The following is a 26,478-nucleotide window of genomic DNA, read 5'->3' as shown; positions in this document are numbered from 1 at the left end:
TCCAAGACAGAAAGATTCCTTACTAAATAGAAGTGGCTAAGCTCTAGCATTGGCTTCATCTCGGTGTTTACAATGAGATTCAGCAGCAAAGCTCATCGATTTTCAATTGACAACTCCATAAATCTTTAATTTCACATACCTGGAAATACAAAGTTAATACTTAAGTATAATGACCAGTAATATACTGAAGATTGACCATTAAGACCACAAAATTATTCACAACAGTTTGTGGTTTAAAACGAAGCACCAAATTCCTCAGCAAAGTATTGTAACAATAGTAGAGGTGTATTATCTTAAAGCTGCCATTATTTACTACTTGATAATCATTTCCCCTCGTACGAGTGGAAGTCATATTTATCCAGAATATCGACACAAGTTGTTTTTTTTGGAAAATGAAATAGTTGAACTTACAATATACAATTACGGTCGATATGATCGATAAATCATGCCAATTTGCATTCTTCTGAACGATGAAGATAATTTAAAGTTAAACAACCATATCTTTAAATTGGAGGCCAATTAAATTAATGAATGCAAGACAAAGTTAAAGTTACTGAAACCAAATGCACAGAGATTCTAATGTGCCTTATTCTCAGACATAGAAAGATGTCTATAAGGTAATGATGTCAATTGTATAGATCAAGCAACATTGCAGAACACTAAATTGATAGCATCTAAGTAAAAAGTAAAAACGTGTAAACCATTCAGAATGTTTATATCTGGAATGGATCACATGCCAGACACATTGACTGAAAGGACCAGTGAATATTAAAACACATTTTGATTAGGATATCATACATGATAGTGCTTTACATGAGGCAGCACTATCACAGCTCTTTGCAGATGGGGAACCCTGTTGAAATGTTCTCAACCATCCAGTGATACCAAGATACAAACTTAGCACACATAAAGAGATAATGTGAAACCTTCCTCATAAATGTGGCTATTGCAACCCACTGATGCCAATTGCCCCAAAATCATTATTTCAAAATTAATGAATAATTCTGGAAACGTTTATTAAATCAAATCTCTTAATAAAATTAATGACATTACAATGCCAAGATTGGTTACAATACTTTAAGTAAAATAACTACATATATCTTCATGCCCAATTTGTTTTGCCGTCTTAAGTTCTCCATCAGTGTAATGGGACCAGCACACAACATCTGACTGTATTCCTACAAAGAAGGGCAATTCACAGAAATGTCTTGCAGTCAGTTCAATCAACTGTTCAATGGTCAGTAATCTTATTGATTTGGAAAGGCGGTATGGTACAGGTCCTGATAATGTTCAGCATAGTGCACCTCCAGTCCCTCTGTAATAAACGTCGGTAGATCGCAAAAGTCTTTTTTGTTTTCCATTGGCAAAATGATGCAATTTACACCAGCTCGCTTTGCCTAAAAGAAAAATAAAACACATTTTAGTGTCAGTCACATCTCTGGATTACTTGTATGAACATTTATTACCGTTAAAATGTTAAGATCCATTTGCAAACACTGATCTATATCAAGAAAATCATCATAGAACGTAGTCGTACAGTACTTTGGCCCAACTTGTTCATGCCAAGCAAGATGCTGATCTATGCTTGTCCCAGTTGTCAGTTTTTGTCCCATGTCCCCCTAAACATTTGTCCATGTACCTGACCAAATGTCTTAAATGCAGTTATTGGTGTGGATGTTTGAGATTCACAATCAGACAAATACTAAAGTAGAATTTAAATTGATTACAAAGAGCTTCAGCTAATTAACAGAAATTATTAATTTATAAGACAGTTAATGTGCATTAACTGGACAATTCTGACTTCAATCCTAGGGTGTTGGTTCCAATTGTATGAAGGAATAGCTCAGTTTTATTGATTGCAGTTTTGTTTGCAGAACTGAACCATTCTATCAACTAGAGAGCGGTCCTGAGCTACTATCTACTCATTGAAGACCCTTGGGCAATCTTTAATCGGGCTTTACCTTGCACTACATGCAATTCCCTTTATCATGTATCTGTACACTGTGGATGACTCGATTGTAATCATGTATTTCCACTGACTGGTTAGTATGCAGCAATATCTTTTCACTGTACCTCGGTGCAAATGACAATAAAGTAAACTCAAATTTAATTGCAACTTACAGCGATGGTCTTCTCCTTGATACCACCAACAGGCAAGATTTTTCCAGTTAATGACAATTCTCCAGTCATGGCTAAATCTTGTCTTGCAGGTTGATCCATTGCCAGAGAAAGCAACGCGGTTACAATTGTACAACCTGCACTTGGACCATCCTTGGGGGTGGCACCCTGGAGAAACAAACAATTCAGTAATCAGAAACAAGGTTTAATCAGTGTCACAGATACTAAATGAATTAATGAACTAAACTCATTCATCATATACAATACCATGTACACGTACTGTACAACTCTGAAAATCTGCTAGCCAGCAATCCCGATGGTTTAGCATTTGGCTCATCATATTCCCTGATCATTCACACTATAACCACACTGGGTTCTGTTACCTTAAAACCCACTGCGTTTACTGCAATATTATCGTGTAACATTTGAAACAAAGTAAATATAGAGTGCGGTGGAGTATTAATATAACAGCAGCCGATAGTCTGGGGGTAAAATAAATCATCTAGTCCAGCACCAAAGTCCCAGGCGAGCTGGATTACAGGGGTTTTACTGTAGGCTGCATGTAGGACTATGTAGAAACATAGAAAATAGGCGCAGGAGATAGGCCATTCGGCCCTTCGAGCCAGCACTGCCATTCAATACGATCATGGCTGATCATCCAAAATCAGTATGTTCAAGAAGGAACTGCAGATGCTGGAAGATCGAAGGTACACAAAAATGCTGGAGAAACTCAGCGGGTGCAGCAGCATATATGGAGCGAAGGAAAGGTTTCGGCCCGAAGCGTCGCCTATTTCCTTCGCTCCATAGATGCTGCTGCACCCGCTGATTTTCTCCAGCATTTTTGTGTACATCCAAAATCAGTATCCCATTTTGGCTTTTTCCACATATCCCTTGATTCCCTTAGCCCCAAGAGCTAAATCGATCTATCTCTTGAACACATCCAGTGAATTGGCCTCCACTGCCTTCTTTCTGTTCATATTAAGCCGGTTATTTTGTTTATCCAAATATAAAGACAACTGTTTGTTCAATTTATGCATGTTAAAATTAATTAATATGGATCACTGATAGCTTTTATTGCATAAATTAATAGTATACTCAGCTAACTGTAAATGCTGGAAAAGTATGAAGATAAATGTTTTCAATATTTTCTTCATGCCACTTGTATATAATCACTTCCTAACATCTGTAATACTTCATCCCAACAGTGGAACACAACTTCATATTTCAAAGATAACATGTGACAAATAGGATGATTTTTTTTAACGATATAAAATAATTACGAGTAATTGTAACTTGCTAAATGCAAGTAAACTTGAGGGACGATGCCTACAACCACACTTGGCAATCACTGGCTGTCTTGTTAAACCAGCTCAGTCGTAAATAATGCAAAAGTTTACATTTTCTAATAGCTTTAGTTTTCATGGTCATTACTGCGATATGAATATTGTCGCCGATCAGCTGCCATGGCTTTGCAATAATTGGAAAAGCAAAACTACATTGGTTCCACCCAAAACACTGCTGTTTTGTGTGAAAGTAGTGACCAATTGATTTAATATAGAGATGCAGTATGGTGTATTTAGCCAATGCAGTCATTTGGTGTACAGTAAATATCATCAATAAAATGTACACAAGAACTGCAGATGCTGGTTTACAAAATATAACAGGGTGCTGGAGTAACTAAGCAGGTCATACAGCATCTCTGGAGAAAATAGATAGGTGATGTTTCGGGTCGGGACCCTTCTTCGCCAGTCCATGTCTCCAAGAGTTACTCCAGCATTTTCTACTCAATAGAAAATGGCTTGTTAGCAGTTGTGTATATTTAGTTGTTGTAATGACACTGTGGTAGCTATTCGTTGGAAATATTACATAATTAAAACCATACAAGAATGATCCATTTAATGCAATTGGGACCACTTTTATGCAATGAAATGCTCGTGCAAACTAAACAATGACAACTGGTTCATTAAAGATTGCCAAACACTTACTTCAGGCACGTGGAGATGAATATGGGAGTAAGTCAGGAAATCATTGGTAGGATCTTTCTGCATGAGGAAGGACCTGGCATACGTATAGGCAATTTTGGCACTTTCCTTCATCACATCCCCCAGCTGACCAGTCATTTCAAGTGAACCACCTTTACTTTCTTTGTCTCTTGGTCGACAAAGAGACGTTTCCACAAAGAGAGTAGAACCACCTGATTGAAGATTATGAAGTACAATTAAGTTAAGAAGTTTCTTTTTATATTTTCTCCCTAGATCCTCTTGACTAATTATGTAAAGATAGGCCAGACGGCATCAGTTCCAATGAAAGGTTGTTACCTGTTCCTCTTTCCATCTACACTACCGAACCTGCTGAGTAGTTCTTGCATTTTCTGTTATTGTATTAGAAATGAATAAACTTTATAGGTGTGATTCCTACGGTTTCAACATCTTCATGTATTAATTCAATATTTGTGCCTGTGAAATGGAGGCGTCAATTCCCTAATCCACCTCCTCCTGCTAGGATCAAGAACAACTTGCTTCCTCTCAGGCTATATGGGTTCTGAGCTTCTGACTGCAGGAATTGTGATCTTTCTATCGCTTACACAGAGCTTCCAGTGTTCCCAGAAACGGCTCAGTACCATCTGGAATGACCTTTGTCCACTTGGGGAGGACATGGGACAGATATCTTGGAACCAATGGAGACCTACGTGGGGTTTTCCCCGGGAGCTCCGGATTCCTCTCACACTCCAAAGACGTACAGGTTTGTATGTTAATTGGCTTGGTAAAATTGGAAATTGTCCCTAGTGTGTGTAGGATAGTGTTAGTGTGAGGGAATCGCTGATCGGCGCAGACTCAGTAGGCTGAAGGGCCTGTTTCCATGCTGTATTTCTAAACTAAACTAAACTTTGAGGTCCGGATCTTCAAACACTTTTTCCCTTGTCAAGCAAACAATAGATGTACTGGGACATAGAAAGGAGTGGTGAATTTTATCATCCACGTATGCCTTTGTTGAGAGATGGTTCCCCAGATATGCAGTGATCCACATTTACAGAGTCTCTGATTAGAGAAATAGGAATGGTCAGACCATGGTTGAAAATTACCAAGATGAAAGACACAAAATGCTAGAGTTTGCATCCCTGGAGAACATGAATAGGTGACATTTCAGGTCAATAAAATAAATCTTCAAAAAATTGTAGGTAGCCCAGCAACCATTTTCATTTAGACAGCCCATCAAGTCTACTCCGTCATTCAATCATGGCTGATCTATCTCTTCCTCCTAACCTAATTTTCCTGCCTTCTCCCCATAACCTGACACCCATACTAATCAACTATCCATCTATGCCATACAAATATGTATTAACTTGGCCTCTACAGCCTTCTGTGGCTAAGAATTCCACAGATCCACCACCCCCTTACTGAAGACATTCCTACTCATCTCCTCTATCTCAGCATAGAGATTTCGAAATAATTTAGTGAGTTTTGGACTGGCTCAGATTTGTGTATTGTGCGAAATAGACAGGATAGGAGAAACACAAGCTTAGTGAGTTCTGGAGGTAATAAGTGTGTACAGTGGTATCTCAGAAAAAGGGATGAAGCAAGGGTAAAGACAAACAACATTGACGATATGAGAATTAGCAGGAATATGTTATGCCCTCGTTACGAATGATTTCCAAATTGCAAAGCTCATCCACTTACCCATAGCTGTCCAAGCTAAACCCATTACAACTCCTGATGGGGTGACATCATACATCCGCTCCACTGTGAAGATGGGTTTTCCAACAAAATCCTGGAGGTTCTCTGGTGTTGCCACTACCTTGTCCATCTCTTTGTGTACGATCTTATACGCAGCCTTGCGGAGTACCTGCAGAAGAGTAATACTGTCATTTGTACCTGCAGAGATCCACCAAAATTATTAAAATGGAAAATAAAATGCAAGTGATTGCAAGCAATGCACGAAAACCTTTAAAAACTTGGAGAATCTCATGTAAAATCACACTAATTGAACAGAGCAAAGGACAGCAACATGGTCACGGTTTTATTTCCATTAGTTGTCAACGTGAAGAGCAGGATACAAAATTCAGATGTTGAAGTTGGTCATAGAAATAGGAATGGGAAAGACCATGGTTGAAATTACTGCTGGAGAAACCTATGTTTATCGACTTGTATTTGCATTTATGGAGAGATGCATTTTAACTTCCTGTGCAGGAAAGAACTGCAGATACTGTTTTAAATCGAAGGCAGACACAAAATGCTGGAGTAACTCATCGGGACAGGCAGCATCTCTGGAGAGATGAATTGGGTGACGTTTAGGATCGAGACCCTTGAAGGGGTCCCGCTGAGTTACTCCAGCATTTTGTGTCGACCTTCATTTTAACTTTCTGCTACAGCTGGATCACCGTAGTAGTCATGAAAACACAAACCTCCTCTTTTATATCTTAGTTAATACAGGATAACAAATAGAGGAAATATAATATGTCTAAAAATAATGTCTAATCCTATGTCCTATCTAGCATGGTTGAAAATAAGATAGCAAAATGTTTACAATTCAGATTTTTGTTTATTTAATAATTCTTGGTCCTCCAAAATATTCCAAATGGAATTTAAACTGGAGGTGGTACCTCATGGTGGGACCCCATCTCCCCCCTCCCCCACACCTCTCCTCCTCCCCCTCCCATCTCTCCCTCCGCCCCCTTCCCCCTACTGCTCGGTCCCTCTTCCACCTCTCCCCCTACCCCTCCCTCCCCATTCTTCCACTTACCCCACCCCTCTCCCTTCCCCCTCCCTCCCCTCTCAACCCCCACCCCTTCCCCTCTGTCCCTCTTCCACCACTCCCCCTACCCCTCCCTCCCCACTCTTCCACTTCTCTCCCCCCTCCCACTCTCCCTCCACCTCTCTCCCCCATCCCCCTCTCCATCTCCTCTCCCTCTCCCTGCCTGCAGTCATACACAATAATAAATAATAAAACATACAATAAACACAAATTAACATCCACCACAGTGAGTTCACCAAGCACCTCCTCACTGTGATGGAGGCAAAAGTCTTAGTCTCTGTCTCTTCCCTCCTTGTTCTCCCTCTGCGCTGAGGCGATCCAGGCCGAAGATGCCGCCCTCCAGTCCAGCGGACCTCCGAAGTGATGTCGCCACAGCCTCAGCTCGGATTCGGGCCGCTGCCGAAAGTCGGAATGCCGTCTCCGCTCCGAGTCATTAATTTCATTGATATTTTTATGACATAAGACAATTTTAATCACGGTTGGGGTTACTTTGCATGTACGTACAAGTACAATGTCATCTTTTGGCTCTCCTCCATGTTGGAATGTTTATATCACTCATCATAATGCACTTACCTTTTCCACTTGTTTTTGCAGATTGCGAACCCCACTCTCCCTGCAGTACTGTTTGATCAGAATCGTTAGTGCTTCAGAGGTGATATGTGCCTTCTCATTATCCAGCCCACAGCTAGTCATCGCTTGAGGAACAAGATAGCGCTGCAATAAGAATCCAGGTTTATCATCTTAAAGCCATGCATCTGTGTAGTACCGTATGTGATCAGGATGTTTCAAAGAGCAAAAGACAACAGCACAGTCAGTTTTATTTCATGTAGACATAACACAGAAATTAATCTGTGCACAGCAAGGAAGCATTAATAGCTGAAATATGGAAGTAGGATTCTAACTTATGAATCTGTACCACAGAAGCTAAAAGAATGTAATACAATAGTTAAAATGTGAACACAGATGAAATCTGTTTAGTTTAGTTTAGAGATACTGAGTGGAAACGGGCCCTTTGGCACAGAGTCCGCGCGACCAGCGATCCCTGCACACTTACACTATCCTACACACACTAAGGAAAATTTACAAATATACCAAGCCAATTTAACCTACAAACCTGTTCACCTTTGGAGTGTGTGAAGAAAATCGGAGATCCCTGAGAAAATCCATGCAGGTCACAGGGAGAATGTATCCGGTAGGCGGCGCGACTCTCGTCTGCAGCGGCCTCTGCAGTCCGTCTGCGTTTTTATTATTTTATGTCTATGTTTTTATGTAGTTTTTGTTATTTTTGTTGGGGTATGTGTGTGGGGGGGTGGGGGTGGTGTGGGGGGGTTGGGGGTAACTTTTAAATCTCTCCCTGCACGGGAGACCCAACCTTTTCTTTGTCGGGTCTCCATTGTCGTTGGGGCTGCAACGAGGAGCGGCCTCCAACAGGAAGACCGGGGACTCTGGTGCCAACTACTCACCTCACCGTCGCGGAGCTGGCCGAGTCCAGAGCGGGTGGAGCTGTGGTGGACGCTGCTGCGGCCCGACCCCCGGAGATTCGGTGGCTGCAACTGCGGGTTTGGCGGACGGTAACACCGGGAGCCCGCGGGTACCTGGAGGGAGACCGCTTTTCAGGGCTCCCGCAACGGCGACTTCTCCCGCCCGAGTTGTGGGGTTGAAGAGCTCCTGGAGCGGGGCCTTACAGCACCGCCCCGCGCGGCTTGGAATGGGGGCTCTAACACCAAGACCCGGTGTGCGACCTTGCATCACCCGGCGTGGCTAATGGCCACGGGACAATCGCCATCGCCCGCCGGGGGCTTTGACTTTGACTCTGACATCGGGGGGGGGGGGGGGGGGGGGGTGCAGTGGAGAGAAAAGTTTTTTGGCCTTCCATCACAGCAATGTGATGGATGTTTATGTAAAATATGTTGTGTCTTGGGTCTATTTGTTTGTAATGTATGGCTGCAGAAACGGCATTTCGTTTGGACCTCAAGGGGTCCAAATGACAATAAATTGAATTGTATTGTATTGTATTGTATAAACATCTTCACTTATATTCCACGTAAAGTGGGTACCATTAACATTTGGACTTCCTGTGTCCACAGTTCAATGCAAATTCTTGAATTATGACCTCATTTTTATAGAAACATGTAACTTTTTTTTTCCCTCTTGCTATCTAAAAATTGATCAGATTTACCTCAGCGATTGCAAGCTTCTCTTGTGCTACATAGCCAGAAATATTAATCATCTCCATTCGATCCCGGAGTGGTTCAGGAATTGTTTCAGTCACGTTAGCAGTACAAATGAATAGCACCTATCAAATATAAGAGACACACCGTTAGAACGGAGACGAGGAAACACTTTTTCTCTCAGAGAGTTGTGAGTCTGTGGAATTCTCTGCCTCAGAGGGCGGTGGAGGCAGGTTCTCTGGATGCTTTCATGAGAGAGCTAGATCGGGCTCTTAAAATTAGCGGAGTCAGGGGATATGGGGAGAAGGCAGGATTGGGGATGATCAGCCATGATCACATTGAATGGCGGTGCTGGCTCAAAGGGCCAAATGGCCTACTCCTGCACCTATTGTCTATTGAAAGAACACATAAATATATTTTCTTCCTCCAATCCCAAGAGACTCAATTCTCGCTGAACACTGCATTACAGGAGTGAGCTAGTCGGAGACAAACGCGTGTCACTTTAACCCTGGGCGACAACTGCCCGATCCCTGTGAATCCCAGACAAATATGTCTTGGTGCCTAGCACGTGGACTGGATGCAGCCTGCAGCGTCACAGAGTAGGAGGCTTCATTAGGCCAGACCAGGCACTTTGCATTTATTCCCATTTTTCCAGCTAGTACAGTATTTTGTCTCTGGAATTGCAAGGCTGAAACAGCAAGGAAACCTAAAACCTACCTTCGACAAATCGACTGGCACGTCAAGGTAATGGTCCAAAAAGTTAAAATTCTGCTCTGGATCGAGAAGTTCCAGGAGAGCTGACGATGGATCCCCTTGATAACCATGACCAATTTTATCAATCTGTAGAAAATGTGGATAAATGATTGGTGTGATCAGAAATGTAACATCTCTTCACACTACTTAACTAGCTATAGTACTGTCCCGTCATGAAAATATTGCTTTTGCAACTGAAAATTAACAAAAAACAATTGAATAATTGGAAATTCTGAATACAGATGAAAAGGAATTTATACCCGGAAGTTGCAATGAATTTTTGATTGCCACTGGTTTAAAACTTTCAAATGTTGAGTCTCAGAATTCATTACAACCATTCTAGGGAATATTACCTCATCAATAAGAACCAATGGATTTTCAGTCTTTGTTTTCTTTAGACACTGAATGATTTTTCCAGGCATAGCTCCAACGTATGTCCTCCTGTATGAGAAATACAAAAAGGTTATGAAAACCATTAATATTTTCCAATATAACTGTGAACCACATACTGATTCCAATTAAAGAATTAAATAGGGGTAAAAATGAATTATGCTACAGATAGAATATGATTGCTCTGAAATAGATTTAATGGGTCAAAATGGCCTCCTTCAATTGGGTGGCACAGTGGTAGATTTGCTGCATTAGAGCACTGGTATTCCTCTTGCTCAAAATGATTGGTTGGCTTATTTGTGTTGGAATTTTTAAAGGAGTTTAATTTGCAGCCTGTCGTTATAAGTGCATAATATAGCACCATATGGGCGGCACGGTGGCGTACCAGTAGAGTTACTGCCTTAGCTCCAGAGACCTGGGTTCAATCCTGACTACGGGTGCTGTCTGTACGGAGTTTGTACGTTCTCCCCATGACCTGCATGTATTTTCGCCAGGATCTCGGGTTTCCTCCCAGACTCCAAAGACGTACAGGTTTGTAGGTTAATTGGCTTGGTATAATTGTAAATTGTCCCTAATGTGGGTGGGATAGTGGAAGTGTGCGGGGATTGCTGGTCGGCGGGGACTTGGTGGGCCGAAGGGCCTGTTTCCGTGCTGTATCTCTAAACTAAACTAGAGACCCGGGTTTGATCCTGACTACAGGTGCTGTCTGTACGGAGTTCGTACATTCTCCCCGTGATCTGCGTGGGTTTTCTCTGGGATTCTCAGTTTTCTCACACACTCCAAAGACGTGCAGGCTTGTAGATTAATCAGCTTCAGTAAAAATTGCAAATTGTCCCTAGTGTGCAGGATAGTGTGCGTGTGCAGGGATCGCTGGTCGGCGTGGACTCAGTGGGCTGAAGGGCCTGTTTCCGCGTGGTAAACTAAATACGTGTAGGATGCTGAAGGCGGCTTTTGGCATGCTTGCCTTCATTGGAGGGTATTGTGTACAGAGCTTGGGATCTTAAGTTATCACTACAAGACATTGGTAAGCCCACATAAGGAGGACTATATACAGTTCTGATCACCCTGCTCTAGGAAGGATGTCCTTCAACTGGAAAGGGTACAAAAGTGATTTTCCAGGATGTTACGGATCTGAAGGGTTTGAGTTACAAGGAGAGGCGGGATAGGCCTTGGCTATTTTCTTGGATTGTTTGAGTCTGTGGGTGACCGGGTAAAGGTATATAAAATCACGAGGGGCATAGACAAGGTGAATAGCCACAGTCCTTGATGGATAGCACATCAAGGTGGCTATATTTATCTACATTTATTAGCTTTTCATGTTTTTTCTTTCCTTGTTCTCTCATTTCCCCTTGCTCCCTATCTTTCTCACTCATCTAACCTGTCTACATATAGATAACACTACCACCTGGACTGTCTCGTTCTTGGGCAAGTTATGTTATCCTTTCATCCAAATCGTTCACATAAATTGTAACTGAGGAGAAACCAGTTCAAATCTCGGAGGCCTCTATTATCAGCCATTAGATTCCAATGAAAGGCCATTATCCTGTACTGTTGACTTTTTTTTCTCTCACTGCAGATGCTGCCTGATCTGTTAACACTTAGATCTTGATATAAGTTGTCTTCTTGGTTCTAGGACATAATTTTTGGAATTCTATCCTGAACACAGAAGAAATTCACTACCTTTCCGACATGTAAACCACTTAATTTAATCTACTTAGAAATTAAAATCCACCATTAAGTCATGCAGTCATTGCAAGCTTGGATGATCAGCCATGATCATATTGAATGGCGGTGCGGGCTCAAAGGGCCGAATGGCCTACTCCTGCACCTATTTTCTGTGTTTCTAAGCTTGTTTATTTACTGCATTAATAAATTCTACCACCAGTAATAATCTTAAGAAAAACTATTTTGCTGCATCAACCCTTACCATAAAAGGTAACAATCTTAAAATGCTAATTCTACTCCTCCACCATCAGTTTCCATATCCCATAATGTGATATATTCAGTTCTTATTTTGAATGAGTTTGCAGTTTCTGCCACCATGTTGTCCTCTTAAACAATTACAGGTTATAGAAACATAGAAACATAGAAATTAGGTGCAGGAGTAGGCCATTCGGCCCTTCGAGCCTGCACCGCCATTCAATATGATCATGGCTGATCATCCAACTCAGTATCCCGTACCTGCCTTCTCTCCATACCATCTGATCCCCTTAGCCACAAGGGCCACATCTAACTCCCTCTTAAATATAGCCAATGAACTGGCCTCGACTACCCTCTGTGGCAGGGAGTTCCAGAGATTCACCACTCTCTGTGTGAAAAAAGTTCTTCTCATCTCGGTTTTAAAGGATTTCCCCCTTATCCTTAAGCTGTGACCCCTTGTCCTGGACTTCCCCAACATCGGGAGCAATCTTCCTGCATCTAGCCTGTCCAACCCCTTAAGAATTTTGTAAGTTTCTATAAGATCCCCTCTCAATCTCCTAAATTCTAGAGAGTATAAACCAAGTCTATCCAGTCTTTCTTCATAAGACAGTCCTGACATCCCAGGAATCAGTCTGGTGAACCTTCTCTACACTCCCTCTATGGCAATAATGTCCTTCCTCAGATTTGGAGACCAAAACTGTACGCAATACTCCAGGTGTGGTCTCACCAAGACCCTGTACAACTGCAGTAGAACCTCCCTGCTCCTATACTCAAATCCTTTTGCTATGAAAGCTTATATTTCATTCATATAGCACTAGTGAACTAGATTTGATGGATAGAATCCATTTTTGCATCCACAAGTAACTCAGATGTAAAACACTGTTTTGTTGTGGTTAAAAGACTTGCTAGTACTTTAAGAAGTCCACTAGAATGGCATTCAAATCCAAATTAAGTCTACTCAAGATTGAACACTAATCACAAAAACAGCTGTCATCAATTAGAAGTATTTTCAGAGCAGTAATTGCATGGCTGATGTGCAGTCTGGTGCCAAAAGTACCTGTGACCCTTGATTTCTGCCACGTCGGTCATTCCTCCAACACTGAATCGAAAATATTCTCTGTTCAATGCTTTAGCTATAGATCGAGCAATGCTGGTTTTACCAACACCAGGAGGACCATAGAAGCACAAAATCTTCCCTTGTGTAGTACCACGCAGTTGGCTAACTGCAATAAACTCCTGGAATCACAGAAAATATGAAAGTTACAAAATCAAGCAAAAGATATGCCACAGCCAAATGGGATCCCAATGAAAGTTTTTTTTAAAGCATTGTTAAAGACATCCATATTTAGCAACTTCTGCAACAAGATCACATGGCTTCCACTACAAGTTCAGCATCAGGATTAAAGTATTACCCAGACTAAAACCAGAAGAGGCAAGGCTACTTTAAAAAGGCATCAGTAGGCAATAGGTGAAGGAGTAGGCCATTCAGCCCTTCAAGCCAGCACCGCCATTCAATGTGATCATGGCTGATCATCCCCAATTAGTACCCCGTTCCTGCCTTCCCCCCATATCCCCCGACTCCGCTATCTTTAAGAGACCTATCTAGCTCTCTTGAAAGTTTCCAGAGAACCGGCCTCCACTGCCCTCTGAGGCAGAGAATTCCACAGCCTCACAACTCACTGTGGGAAAAAGTGTTTCCTCATCTCCATTCTAAATGGCTTACGCCTTACTCTTAAACTGTTGCCCCTGGTTCTGGACTCCCCCCAACATTGGGAACATGTTTCCTGCCTCTAGCATGTCCAAACCCTTAATGATCTTATGTTTCAATAAGATCCCTTATCATCCTAAATTCCAGAGTATACAAGCCCAGCCTCTCCATTCTCTCAGCATATGACAGTCCCGCCATCCCGGGAATTAACCTTGTGAACCTACGCTGCACTCCCTCAATAGCAAGAATGTCCTTCCTCAAATTTGGAGACCACAATTGCACACAATACTCCAGGTGTGGTCTCACTAGGGCCCTGTACAACTGCAGAAGGACCTCTTTGCTCCTATGCTCAACTCCTCTTGTTATGAGCCATTAATTATGCGCCATTGCTATACGCCATTAATCATTGACAATACATGATGGACATGATGAAGCTTGTGTGGACCTGAGAACCTGGGAGCAATGCTGTCTGGAGCTATGCTCCTGGTGGGGCCACCCATGGCAGTAAGGTTGAGGGGAGGACTCTGACAAAGAGCAATCCAACCAAGACCTCAATAGTGGAGCAGGCGGAGGACGATGGCTGACCTTAGTGGAGCGTTACAATGGCTGGGAAGGCTACAAATCTGTAAGTAATTTACATATAGATGGTCGACCCCTAAATATGGTCGATCAGCAAACCTGTAGAGTTCTCATACCAGGATGCGTTTTTTGACCTCTTCCATGCCATAATGATCTTCTTCCAGCACCTCCCGTGCACGTTTCAGACCCACATTTTCTTCACTGCATTTTCCCCAAGGCATTGTTGTCAACCAGTCCAAGTAATTTCGAGTCACACTGAAGCAGATGAAATTAAAACAGAATGTCAGCAAGGGCACAAATAATCTTTTAATTGTTTGATTCTGATTATACGACAAGATATTTATGATTTTTTTTTTTTAAGTTGCTTGTTGAATTGAATATTGCATTGATTTGTAATAATTGAAGCCTCATACAGCATAATGTACAGCAGAAATCCAATTGTAGTAAAATTAAGCCTGGTGTCACCAAGGCTTTAAGCTGTAATTGCAAATCTAAAGTTTGCAAACTGACATCTAGAAATTTTTCCAGCATTCTACAGTGCATCAAAAGTGTTAAATGGGTTACATAAGATGAAAACAACACTTCTGCAAGCTTCCAGCAAGCAGATTTATATTACAGCGCAATGAAGATTCAAATTGACAAGCAATATTAATTTGCATTTGTAACTGATCTAATGTCATGATTAATAGTAAATTTCAACTGCCTATCAATACAGTTACAATGCAAAACCAGTATAGCTGCAAGCAGACTAAATGCCATAATATAATCTTGAAAGAATGATCTGGTCACTATCGAATCACATTCAGCCACCCATGTGTATATTTTTTATTTCCCTACAAAGTACATTTCCATTACTATCTTTCACTTCAGTGTCCAGGAATTGGTAAATAGGACCATCAATTAAACAGCATACTGGATCTCTCAGAATTTGAGTGAGGGTGGTCAAGGAATTCCTAGCAATCTTAATGTTATGAGATCAACCTGACATAGCAATGTGATTTAAATGAAATGGTAAACAATTTACCAACTAGTTCACACAACTTCAGAAATCTCCTTTAAACTTTCTCCCTCTCCTACCATGGGTGGCGTAGTGATAGAACTACTGCCTCACAGCGCCAGGGACCCAGGTTCAATCCTGACTACGGGTGCTTGTCTGTACAGAGTTTGTACATTCTCCCCGTGACCTGCGTGGGTTTTCTCCGAGAACTTTGGTTTTCTCCTACACTCCAAACACGTACAGGTTAATTAGCTTGGTATAAATGTAAATTTGTCTTTAGTGTGTATAGGATAGTGTTAGTGTGTGGAGATCACTGGTCAGTGTGGACTTGGTGGGCTGAAGGGCCTGTTTCCACGCTGTAAACTCTCACCATAAACCTTTACCCGTTAGTATTTGGCAGTTCCACCCTGAGAAAAAGACTGACCATCATTTTATACACTTTTATCAGGTCACCCCCTCAATCCTCCTACACTCTAGAGAAAACAATTCAATCTGTCCTTAACTCTCTAATCCAGTTAACATCCTGGTGAACCTCTTTTGCACTCCCTCTCAGCCTCCACATCCTTCCTATAAAGCAAAGTTTAATACAGCAGCAACATGACTTGACACTTTTTCTACATTTGCAACTTTTATACTCCATGACCGATAAAGGCCAGTATGCCGTGCAGCTTCTTTATCACCCTATCTATTTGTGTTGAACCTTTAGGTAAATTTTGGTCTTGCACTCCAGGATCACTCTGGACATCAACACTTTCATTTTCAAATTCAACATTTTCAAATTTCAAATTTCCTTTCAAACAATACAAAGCTCAAGAAATGCAGTTTTCCTACTTAAAGGGCCCATTTGATATCTGATCCTGGAAAAGATGAATTTGCAAAATTCTGCAGGAATCTCACTTGAACTCCGAGGAATGATTATCGAGCAAGCCAAGTTTGTTCAGCTCCTCGTCAATTACATCCATCACGTGCTTTGGAATAATCAGTTCCTTTAGCCTTTCTCGAAACTTCTCCTCAATGGCATCTTTATCTTCTTTCTCCAGCCCCAGCTCTTTTTTAATAATCTTCAGCTGCTCTTGTAGCAAATATTTACGATGAGTCTGCTTGATTTTCTCTTCTACCTAAGAGTAAACAAATCCACTAAATTTTATACAAACGCTCAGCTTTGCAGCCAAATACAGTCATTACACCCACCAGGTAATTTATATATTTTAACATAACAATGTTATAAAAGTTTTCAAAAACAGAGGGGTTCCAGGAAAGTCACATTTTATTATCTCCAGCCTTAACCGAATTCCATGATTTTATCCAAAGAAAACGAATTTAAGGTTTCCGAGCAAGGAACAGATAGATCCAGTTTGAAAATTATTGGGAAAGGACTACACAAATGAGGCTTGTGATATTTCAGGGCCTAATAGTTAGTGATTCGTATAGAAATAAGGTCCGCTTTGTTAAGGACTAGATAACGCAAGTTGGCTGAAACCTGGCAAGAATCCACAATAGATTAGATTAGAGAGCAGAGAATCAGAAGAACAAATAATATGTCTAATTACCTCTCTTCCAAGACGTTGCTGCAATTTGCTCAATTCATACTCTTTTTTCAACAGAGACAATGCCTTGTAGAGTCGTTTTGGAATCTAAACAGAGACACAAGAGAGATAACACCCAAACACATTATTTTTTACATATAGAAACAAGGAATTGCAGATGCTGGTTTACAAAAGAACACATAGAATGCTAGAGTAACTCGTCGGGTCAGGCAGCATCTCAGGAGAGCATGGATAGGTGACGTTTCAGGTCGGGACCCTTCTTTAGACATTTATATTTTTATATAGTGGGCTTCAGAAATAAATCCTTCACAACAACATTATCTGAAATGACACTAAGTTATACAATATGCTCTGGGACTTGGAGGTATTGAATTAGTGGCAGCATAGGAACAAGGGCGTAGGAACAGCATAGAAGCAAAATAAATAAAAACAAAAGCCAAATGTGTCATTGAGATTCAGGAAATGTCGAAATGTTTTTGAAAAGGTAAAGTAGTAGAAAGGACTGAATATGGAGAGAAGCCCAGAGGTAAAGTTCAGGTTTAGGAAGAACATGGGACGACTAAAGAGTGCAGGAGAGCCTAGATCTAGAAAGAATGTAAAGATGGACACCTTAAGGATACACATTAACGTGAATTTGAAAATATGAAATTTAAATTCAAGGTATATTAAGCATGGGATAAAAAAAATCGATAGAAGCCAATAGCTCTGAAGGGGTAAACAGGCGGCATGGTGTCGCAGCAGTAGAGTAGCTGCCTTACAGTGCCAGATACCCGGGTTCGATCCAAACTACAGGTGCTGTCTGTACGGAGTTTGTACGTTCGCCCCGTGACCTGCGTAGGTTTTGTCCGAGATCTTCAAATTCCTCCCACACTCCAAAGACGTACAGATTTCTAAGTTAATTGGCTTGATATAAATATAAATTGTCCCTAGTGTGTGTAGGATAGTGTTAATGTGCGGAGATGGCTGGTTGGTGCCGGATCAGTGGGCCGAGGGGCCTGTTTCCGTGCTGTATCTCTAAACTAAACTAAAATTAAACCAAAAACAGGACAGGATGTATGTTAGTTTATTAACAACCATGGTCAATCATTTCTTTTTAGGTAGATCAGCCAGAAAGGTTCATAATGATCAACAAATCACAAGGCCTTAAAGCTTACAGGGTAGAAATAACTGAAATAGTTTTACTGTGCGGGAGAATGAAGTACCCAGTTTAATTGTCAGGCTCCCTGAACAATAAGCATTAAGGAAAAAAATGGCAATATTGCAGGGGAAGTGGGCAAATGGACAGCCATGGAATTAATTAAACATATTGCCAAGAACTCCAGTCTTGAGCCTAAACCTGAAATGGGAGGCCGTGGTTTATGTTTTGCAAAGAACACCATTCCAAGAGACAGTGAGAAAGCCACTGGAATTTACAATGTACTCGGTGAATTTGTCCAATGCATTATTGGTAGTGATAAAAATAATATGAGAGAAGGCAAACTGGGTTTGTTTTAAATATTAGGTCAACCTGAATTGACAACTTACGTTGGTCTCCTCCAGAACCTCCTGTAGCTCATGTGATTCTGCACCTGTGAGGGCAGCTCCCATGTCACTCAAATAAATCGGGTTGTCCACTACCCTTTGTCCTGCCTGCATCATCTGAAGCACCGACTCTCTACAAACAGAAAATAAATTGCATTTATAGTGTCAAACAACAATATTAAAACTATTTTAAACAAACTCAGACAAATATTTCTGTCAGAACATAAAGAGAGGCAAGAGTAAACCGATCAGGCCTTTGAACCTGCTCCACCATTCAAGATGGGTAGGAAGGAACTAGAAGCAAGACGCTGGAGTAACTCAGCGGGACAGGAAGCATCTCTTCTCTTCAGCTGTCCCGCTGAGTTACTCCAGCTTTTTGTATCTACCCACCATTCAAAATGATCATGACTGATCCAATCTTGCCCTCAGCATCACCTTCCTGGTTTTACCCCCATAATCCTCAATTCCCCTGTTGTTAAAAAATCTGCCAACCACCACTTTGAATATATGGAACAACTCTGCAATTACAGTTTCAAAGTAGGGATTTCGAAATGACTGGTGATCCTCAGTGGGGGAAAAAATCCCTCCATATCTCCATCCTAAGTGTGTGACTTCATATTTTGAAACTATGTTCTTCGTTCTGGAAAGCCTCCATCCTGCCAATCCCAGACATAATCATCTATGTTTCAATAAGATCACCAGTCATTCTCCATACTCCAATGAGCATAGACCCAACTGCCTCAATCTTTCTTCATACATCAACTCCTTCATTCCAGAACTCTATTGCTGAATCTTTCACTGTATTGCCTCCAATGTAATCCGCATCCAAACTCTATGCAGTACCTTAAGCAGGGTCTCTTTACTGCCCTACTTACAAACTCCTATTCCAATAACAGGTAACATAGAATAGAATAGTTTCTTTATTGTCATTGTAACATGAACCATGTACAACGAAACATTCCATTAACCTTCTAATTTCTTAGTGTCTGCACGCTTACTTTTTATTTTTCAAGTATTATAACGCCATATCAATATTTACTACAACATATTGCAGTGTCATACCATTGAAAATATTTTTCCATCCATCCTTTCAGTGGATGACCATCAATTTTCTCACAAGAAACTCCATCAACCAACTACTTATCCACTAATTCCATCCATCTATATCCTCCAAAACCCAGTGAACGTGGGGAGGAACAAAATTGTCTCCTTATACTTGGTCTATAACCACAACTATTCCCACTAACAATGACAAGATAGCTAAGTACCTAATGTTAAAGTCACTGATTAATTTCTGCTGCTGAATATCCAATGAAGCATATTTTCCTACAAAATATATTTACAGCAAGGAATTAAATAAATACCAGATTTCAGTATCCACGTTGAAAACGCCACCACATAATGGGACCGAGATACAACAAGCTCCCCTTTTCCGGAATTAAACTTTAAGTTGTCTATAAGTAATCCAATTAAAGCTTATCCTATTATAACACCCTTTGCAATTGACAGGCAAATCAAGTTCACTGCTGCTCATACCGTCATATTATTTCTCTAAACCTCCTTAGAACGATTACATCCTGTATAGAGCATGGAACACACAGACTTTTCTATTGATATCTTCAACTTTGTTAATTCAAACCAGGGTAGAACTTGCACAGTAAATGGTAGAGCCATTATTTTGAAATTATGGTGTTCAGCAAGAACACAGAGAATGTTCAAGCAATTACCTGTAAAGTGGATTCAGGGCAATGATATCACGTATAGTTTTCACAATTTCTGCTGTAAGCGCCTGTTTGATAAAAAGCCAGTTAATTTTTGCTCGTCGTTACGAAATGTTTTTCAAACCATTTACCAAAAGTTTAAAAATTGTACATTTAAAAAACAATATTTTAAACAACATAGCTCGTCCCCTGTTTTACCCCATCATTCTCCTCCCAGATCCACTCTGCAGCTTAACAAGCTGCTTTTGTGTCCTTCCCAATTATGAAAAAACAATTTGAACTGAAACGTTGACTTTGTTTCTTTTCCCATGGCTGTAGCTTCACCATCTGAGTATTTCCAGCATTTTCTACGTTTACGTTAAGTGAACATATCTGAAGAAAATGCAACAAAATTATTTTGAGAATATGACACTTCAACTTTTCCCTTTAAACTTACTTTGACCTCTTCTGTGACCTGAAAGTGTTCATGAACAATATTTTCCACCTCTACCATTAAAAGTTCACCCGTTGGTGGCAGATGGGGCTCCAAATTTATTGCCAACTCTGAACTTTGGCAATTGGCTTCATCTTTCTTCTCAAGTTTTTGTTTGCTCTGAACTTTGTGCGGATTCTGCTCAAAGTCCCCAGGTACTGATTCATCGGCTTCTACTTCCAGCTGCCTGGTTAACTGGATTCTGGGGAATAAAGTTAACAAACGTTTTAGATTCAATCCAGGGTAACAAAAACAGTCTACGGAGTAAAATAAAAAAACACAATAACAGAGTAAACAAAAAAAACATAAAAGTCTAGAACCAATCAACAAAATGCAGCGAACTTAATTCAGTGGGATTAGTTTCCTCCATGTCAAAATCCCAATGACAATACTTTAACAGTGGTTTGTTGATTTTAATGAGTTTCACATTATAATTATCAATGACTCTATATTTAAGTTCCTTGTGAATACCTGTCTGGGATTATGAGCTCAAATGAAACAGTAAAAGGAGAATTATTGGGAGCTGCATAAATGTAGAGATGGGACTAAAGGGTAACAAATGATAATAGGAACTTTAAATGTTTCAAAATAGGGAATGTTTTTAGATATTACCTGACTTGGATGTACTGCTTTTATTTCAGCTTTTAATCTTCCGGCTGAAACTTTAAATTTATATTGTAATGTGTTACAGCTACATATTACAGAGGCAAGAAACTAAATTATTACTGATCACGAAATCTATACAAGTTGGTTTAATGAATCGAAGAACATTACAAATTCTAATATGACTCACATGCTTGACCTTGGCTATTACAAAGACTATGCAAAATACAAACCTTAAATTTATTTTGCAGTAAGAAATCAAGTAACTCAACGCAATGTCCAACTTACCTTCTGTGTCCCATTACAATCATGCGCAATCTGTCCCCTAAATCCTGCATCTCATGGATCTGAACAAATGTTCCTCTCTGGTAAATCTCATCCAAGCTTTCAACTACATCAGATTCATTGCTGCAAATAAAGTTTGTAGAAATAAATAAAAATACATCACTCTAACAGATTACTATATTTTGTACCATCTTTAAAGGCCTAAAAGGCAATAAACATTTAAGAATAAAAGTAATATCTTCTCTATGTTTAAAATTGCATTCATCTTAAATCGAGAGATGGAAACTGAGTGAAATAGGAATAAGGTAAGCAACTATTTTCTTTGCCAAATTTCTTTCATCTCCTGAAGTTGTGACGGTGGCTACACGTGTTGGATGGTGGGGATTAAACATGTTTCCATCACATTCTCACTTCATAGAAACATAGAAACATAGAAATTAGGTGCAGGAGTAGGCCATTCGGCCCTTCGAGCCTGCACCGCCATTCAATATGATCATGGCTGATCATCCAACTCAGTATCCCGTACCTGCCTTCTCTCCATACCCTCTGATCCCCTTAGCCACAAGGGCCACATCTAACTCCCTCTTAAATATAGCCAATGAACTGGCCTCGACTACCCTCTGTGGCAGAGAGTTCCAGAGATTCACCATTCACTGTCCATCTATAGTGAAGCCTTTCTAGGAGGAATTACTTGAAGAGCAGGAATGTACGGTCAAACTGATTATTTTCACTTCTGATGACAGATCACTTTAACCAATTCTCTCTCCGTAAATGTTAACTAACCCATTGAGCAATTCCAGCATTTTTTTATTTTTTATTTCTGCCTATCTAGTCCAAGGCATTTAAGTCATTTATATAGTCATCTGAACACAAGTCAGTGGGCAAATAGGAGTCCTTACAATCTATCTAGCTGTTAAACTGTCCGAGCCTCTGGGGAGTCAAGTGCAGTGAAAAACACGGCAATGGCTACAATATTTTTGGCAGCAAATTACGTTTCCCAGCTCCTGGCGCAAAGTTTAGGCAGAGAATAAGAGGAGAGAAAAAAATGATCTACTTTGCGGAAGAAAGATAATACGTCTTCTGCAAACACTTCTATATCTATTCACAAGGCCGACCGTAAAACATTTTGGACATCACTGCTCACTCGTACTGACCTTCTGGGCTCAGAAATTTATGGTGCTGCGCGAATGGCCATGACTTATTTTTTATATTTTAGGTTCCTTTGAAGAGTTTTACAATCATATAGCACACAAAAGTCATTAACCCCACGAAGTGTGTAGATATGTGAAAGAACTTCCCCATTAATTTTATTCGCTCGCTTTCCCCCCCCCCCCCCCCCCCCCCCACAAAGCCCTACAGTTTCAGTGCCAGTCTACTAGAACTGTTACATCGCTTACTTGTCATCTTTTTTAAGAAATACACCCGCATATGGCTGAGCCAAACGCACTTTCCTTCGAAGGAGTTCCATTAATCTTTTGTTTTTGACCTAAAAAAGGAGCGAACTCATATTATTCTGATAGGAATTTTTCTTTCAATACTAATAACCAAGACCTTAAAATTAAACCCAAAAGGAAAAAAATATTTTTTTAATTTTACTGATATAAACTTGAATAATACTTACGAGGTCATAAAAAAAAGATAGGTATGTGGATCAGTTTCAACTATAGAGGCATTTGTCACACTCCTTGCTCCACAAAATCAATTTCAGAAGAAATTCTAACCAGTCCAAATCCCCCATTTCCTTCCAAAGTGTGTGAGTGTGTGAGCGTGTGCGCGCGCGTGTGTGTGTGCGCGCGCGCGCGCGCGCGTGTGTGTCTCTCTCTCTCCCCCTCGAGCCCAATGCATTGCCAGGTGGCAATACATTATGCTGTCCGATCCTCCTCCAGAAGCGATCAAGAGCACTCAGGTCAGGGACACCACACAGATCAAAGATCAAATCAGTATGTTATTACACTGGGTAATATTTACCTGCATAGCTGTCTTGATCTATGATATCTGAGTACAGCATCATCACTGCTCATTTAATCGAGTCAAATCAAGTTATCTGCATGTTCTTGCATTCCTGAATTCTGTGCATTTCCTATTATACAAGCAGCATTTTATACACATCAGCTTCCATTTATTTGCCTCATGGTTTTACCAGAAGGACAGTAATCAGCTTGAAAGCAAACAAGAACTGTTCATTTAAGTATACAGGCTAACCTCTTCTAGCTTTACAGCAAATAGCAAAGTAAACGGATTATGAAGATCCTTGAATGAGTCATCCAGTCAACAGCAAGTGGGCTGCAGGGAGAATAAGTTTTCGTATGCTAAAGTCCTCAGAATATTTTAATCGGCTAGTACAGTATTTCCACAAAAGGTCTTTCACTCAAATTAATTCTGAACATTCAATCAATTCCCAAAGATTCTTGTTAATGGCACAGTTGATGCAATTTCCTGCAAGTTCCAACCTTGTATTGCATCAGACTGTCAACATCAGTGACACAGCCAGAAATACTCTAGTCACATGAATATCTTCACAGTGAATGACTAATCAACAATGAATCCCCAGGGCCTTGCTACCATCTAAAATACACCCAAGGAGTGTAGTGAAATATTCGCCACACACTTGAACAACGAGCTTCAACAACACTTGAGAAACAAAATATATGTGTAGGAAGGAACTGCAGGTGCTGGTTTAAACCAAAGATAGACAAAATTCTGGAGTAACTCAGCGGGACAGGCAGCATCTCTGGAGAGAAGGAATAGGTGACATTTCAACTGAATATACCCCTGGACAAGACAGCCTATTTGATTAGCACCTAATTCACCAATCTATCTCTACCAACCGAACCAGATGACCAACTAAACCGTCATCCAATAATCAATGTTCTTGCCAAAATCCTGAAAAGCGAGGGCCACTTCCAATGTTTCAGATGCTATCTTTCAGTGAAAGCAAATGTCAATGCTGAAATTCCTTCAATGCACAAGCACAACGACAGAGAACCTCAGGGATCAGGAACACAGGGAAGTCATGAATAAGTAGCAGGGGGAGTGGACCACTTTACTATGTTCTGCCTCATTTGTTGAAGAGTCACATTAGACAATAGGTGCAGGAGTCGAGCCATTCAATGTGATCATGGCTGATCATCCCTAATCAGTACCCTGTTCCTGCCTTCTCCCCATATCTCCTGACTCCGCTATCTTTAAGAGCCCTATCTAGCTCTCTCTTGAAAGTATCCAGAGAACCGGCCTCTAAGGCAGAGAATTCCACAGACTCACAACTTTCTGTGAGAAAAAGTGTTTCCTCGTCTCCGTTCTAAATGGCTTATCCCTTATTCTTAAACTGTGGCCCCTGGTTCTGGACTCCCCCAACATCGGGAACATGTTTCCTGCCTCTAGCGTGTCCAAACCCTTAACAATCTTATATGTTTCAATAAGATTGCCCCTCATCCTTCTAAACTCCAGAGTGTGCAAGCCCAGCCGCTCCATTCTCTCAGCATATGCCCGTCCCGCCATCCCGGGAATTAACCTTGTAAACCTACGCTGCACTCCCTCAATAGCAAGAATGTCCTTCCTCAAATTAGGGGACCAAAATGGCACACAATACTCCAGGTGTGGTCTCACTAGGGCCCTGTACAACTGCAGAAGGACCTCTTTGCTCCTATACTTGACTCCTCTTGTTATAAAGGCCAACATGCCATTCACTTTCTTCACTGCCTGCTGTACCTGCATGCTTACTTTCATAGTCAACACAGCACCCACCAAACCAGAGCGGATTAAGTTTAAGGTATTGCCCAAGAAGCCAATCCCATCTACGACTGTCTGTGATGTTTACCATCCACAACTTGCTTTACAACACTCTCCCAAGTCTCCGTCAACAGTTTCTTCTAAACCAAAATCCTCTCTCAGAAGCATAAGAACTGAAGAGTCTGAAAAAGGGTCTAGACCCATAATCAGAATCTCCCAAAGTTGTGTATCTGTTCATTTCCCCCCAAAGCAATATGCATGCCAATTGTGCTTTGTTCCAATTCCTACTCCCAGGGGATGAAGGGGGTCGATATACAAGGAGTGGAGTATGAAGGGTCTTGACACGAAACGTCACCCATTCCTTCTCTCTAGATATACTGCCTGTCCCACTGAGTGTTTTTTGAGTATGTGTGTATGTGTATATGGGTATGTTGTGAGTATATACTCACTGAGTTTTTCTTTTCTCTCTCTCGTTGTCATATCATACTATGTTTGCATATTCTGTTGTGTTGCAGCAAGTAAGAATGTCATTGTTCTATGGGACATGTGACAATAAAACACTCTTGACCCTTGAGATACACCAACATCTTGTGTCTACCTGCTTGTATTTCGTAAACGCGTGCTACTTTATTCTGAATAGCCTGCCACCGGTTTCTTACCTCAATAATTTTAATGAATCTGGGAAACACGGGATTCCTGCTGACTGCGATCAAGGGGACGTTGGGGAAAACATCGGGCACGATCATAGGAGAAAGCGCTGTCATGGTAGGGGCCATGACCGTGGCCCCTTCCCCTTCCCCTTCCCCTTCCCCACCATCTCCAGCTCCGCCTTCCACACCATCGTCCCCAGAGTTAACCGAATCACCGCCGTTCCTCTCACTGAAGTCCTGGAAGGTTCTTGTCTGTTGGAACCGAGTAGCAGCAGGGGGGTTGGGGTTGCCCCTGCCGCGGGCCGCGCTGGTCGCCCTGGTTACCGTCCAGCACCCAGTGCAGCCCAGTAACCGCTCGGCCGCAGCTGAATGCAACCGCCTGGTTAAACAAGTAGCAGCCGCCGCCTCCCCGGGCTTGTTCCCAACTGGAGCATGGTTGGGGACTGCCACGAAGGGGCGATACCGAGACCTAACGGCTCGACCGCACAAGCGACTGAAGGAGCCGAGCCGCATGTACGCTGCCATCTTGGAAGCCCATTCAACCCCCACAATGCGTTGCGGC

General features: G+C 41.2%; 1 protein-coding gene across 2 annotated transcripts; it reads right to left on the bottom strand.

Annotated features, from left to right (window-relative positions):
* Positions 1 to 97: 97 nt before the first annotated feature.
* Positions 98 to 26,478, bottom strand: lonp1 (lon peptidase 1, mitochondrial). Of its 2 annotated transcripts, XM_033047104.1 has the most exons (19): positions 26,071 to 26,478; positions 25,926 to 26,040; positions 22,935 to 23,023; positions 21,541 to 21,660; positions 20,614 to 20,851; positions 20,184 to 20,245; positions 18,460 to 18,589; positions 16,939 to 17,022; positions 16,286 to 16,506; positions 14,508 to 14,646; positions 13,162 to 13,340; positions 10,148 to 10,235; positions 9,759 to 9,881; positions 9,050 to 9,166; positions 7,444 to 7,584; positions 5,796 to 5,961; positions 4,104 to 4,312; positions 2,122 to 2,286; positions 98 to 1,397 (listed from the first exon to the last, which is right to left on the bottom strand). In XM_033047104.1, exons 1-19 carry the CDS (start codon positions 26,439 to 26,441, stop codon positions 1,248 to 1,250), a joined length of 2,907 nt encoding a protein of 968 aa, XP_032902995.1. In that variant the 5' UTR covers positions 26,442 to 26,478; the 3' UTR covers positions 98 to 1,247. The 2 variants fall into 2 exon arrangements, with proteins under 2 accessions (XP_032902995.1, XP_032902994.1); XM_033047103.1 differs by having other exon boundaries at positions 25,926 to 26,478.

This window comes from Amblyraja radiata, chromosome 29, assembly GCF_010909765.2.
Source record: "Amblyraja radiata isolate CabotCenter1 chromosome 29, sAmbRad1.1.pri, whole genome shotgun sequence".
Classification (NCBI taxonomy): Eukaryota; Metazoa; Chordata; class Chondrichthyes; order Rajiformes; family Rajidae; genus Amblyraja; species Amblyraja radiata.
Note: the sequence above shows the minus strand (reverse complement) of the source record. Positions and strands in the feature narration are given on the sequence as shown.

Bases quoted from the DNA above. Each gene is read 5' to 3' on its own strand.
- lonp1 (XM_033047103.1), bottom strand. From the start codon at position 26,441: ATGGCAGCGTACATGCGGCTCGGCTCCTTCAGTCGCTTGTGCGGTCGA. The intron at 20,852-21,540 runs GTAAGTTGGACA...TTTATTCCCCAG, and splicing joins ATTGTAATGGGACACAGAAG to AATCCAGTTAACCAGGCAGC. The intron at 17,023-18,459 runs GTAAGTTGTCAA...GTCTCTGTTTAG, and splicing joins AGGTTCTGGAGGAGACCAAC to ATTCCAAAACGACTCTACAA.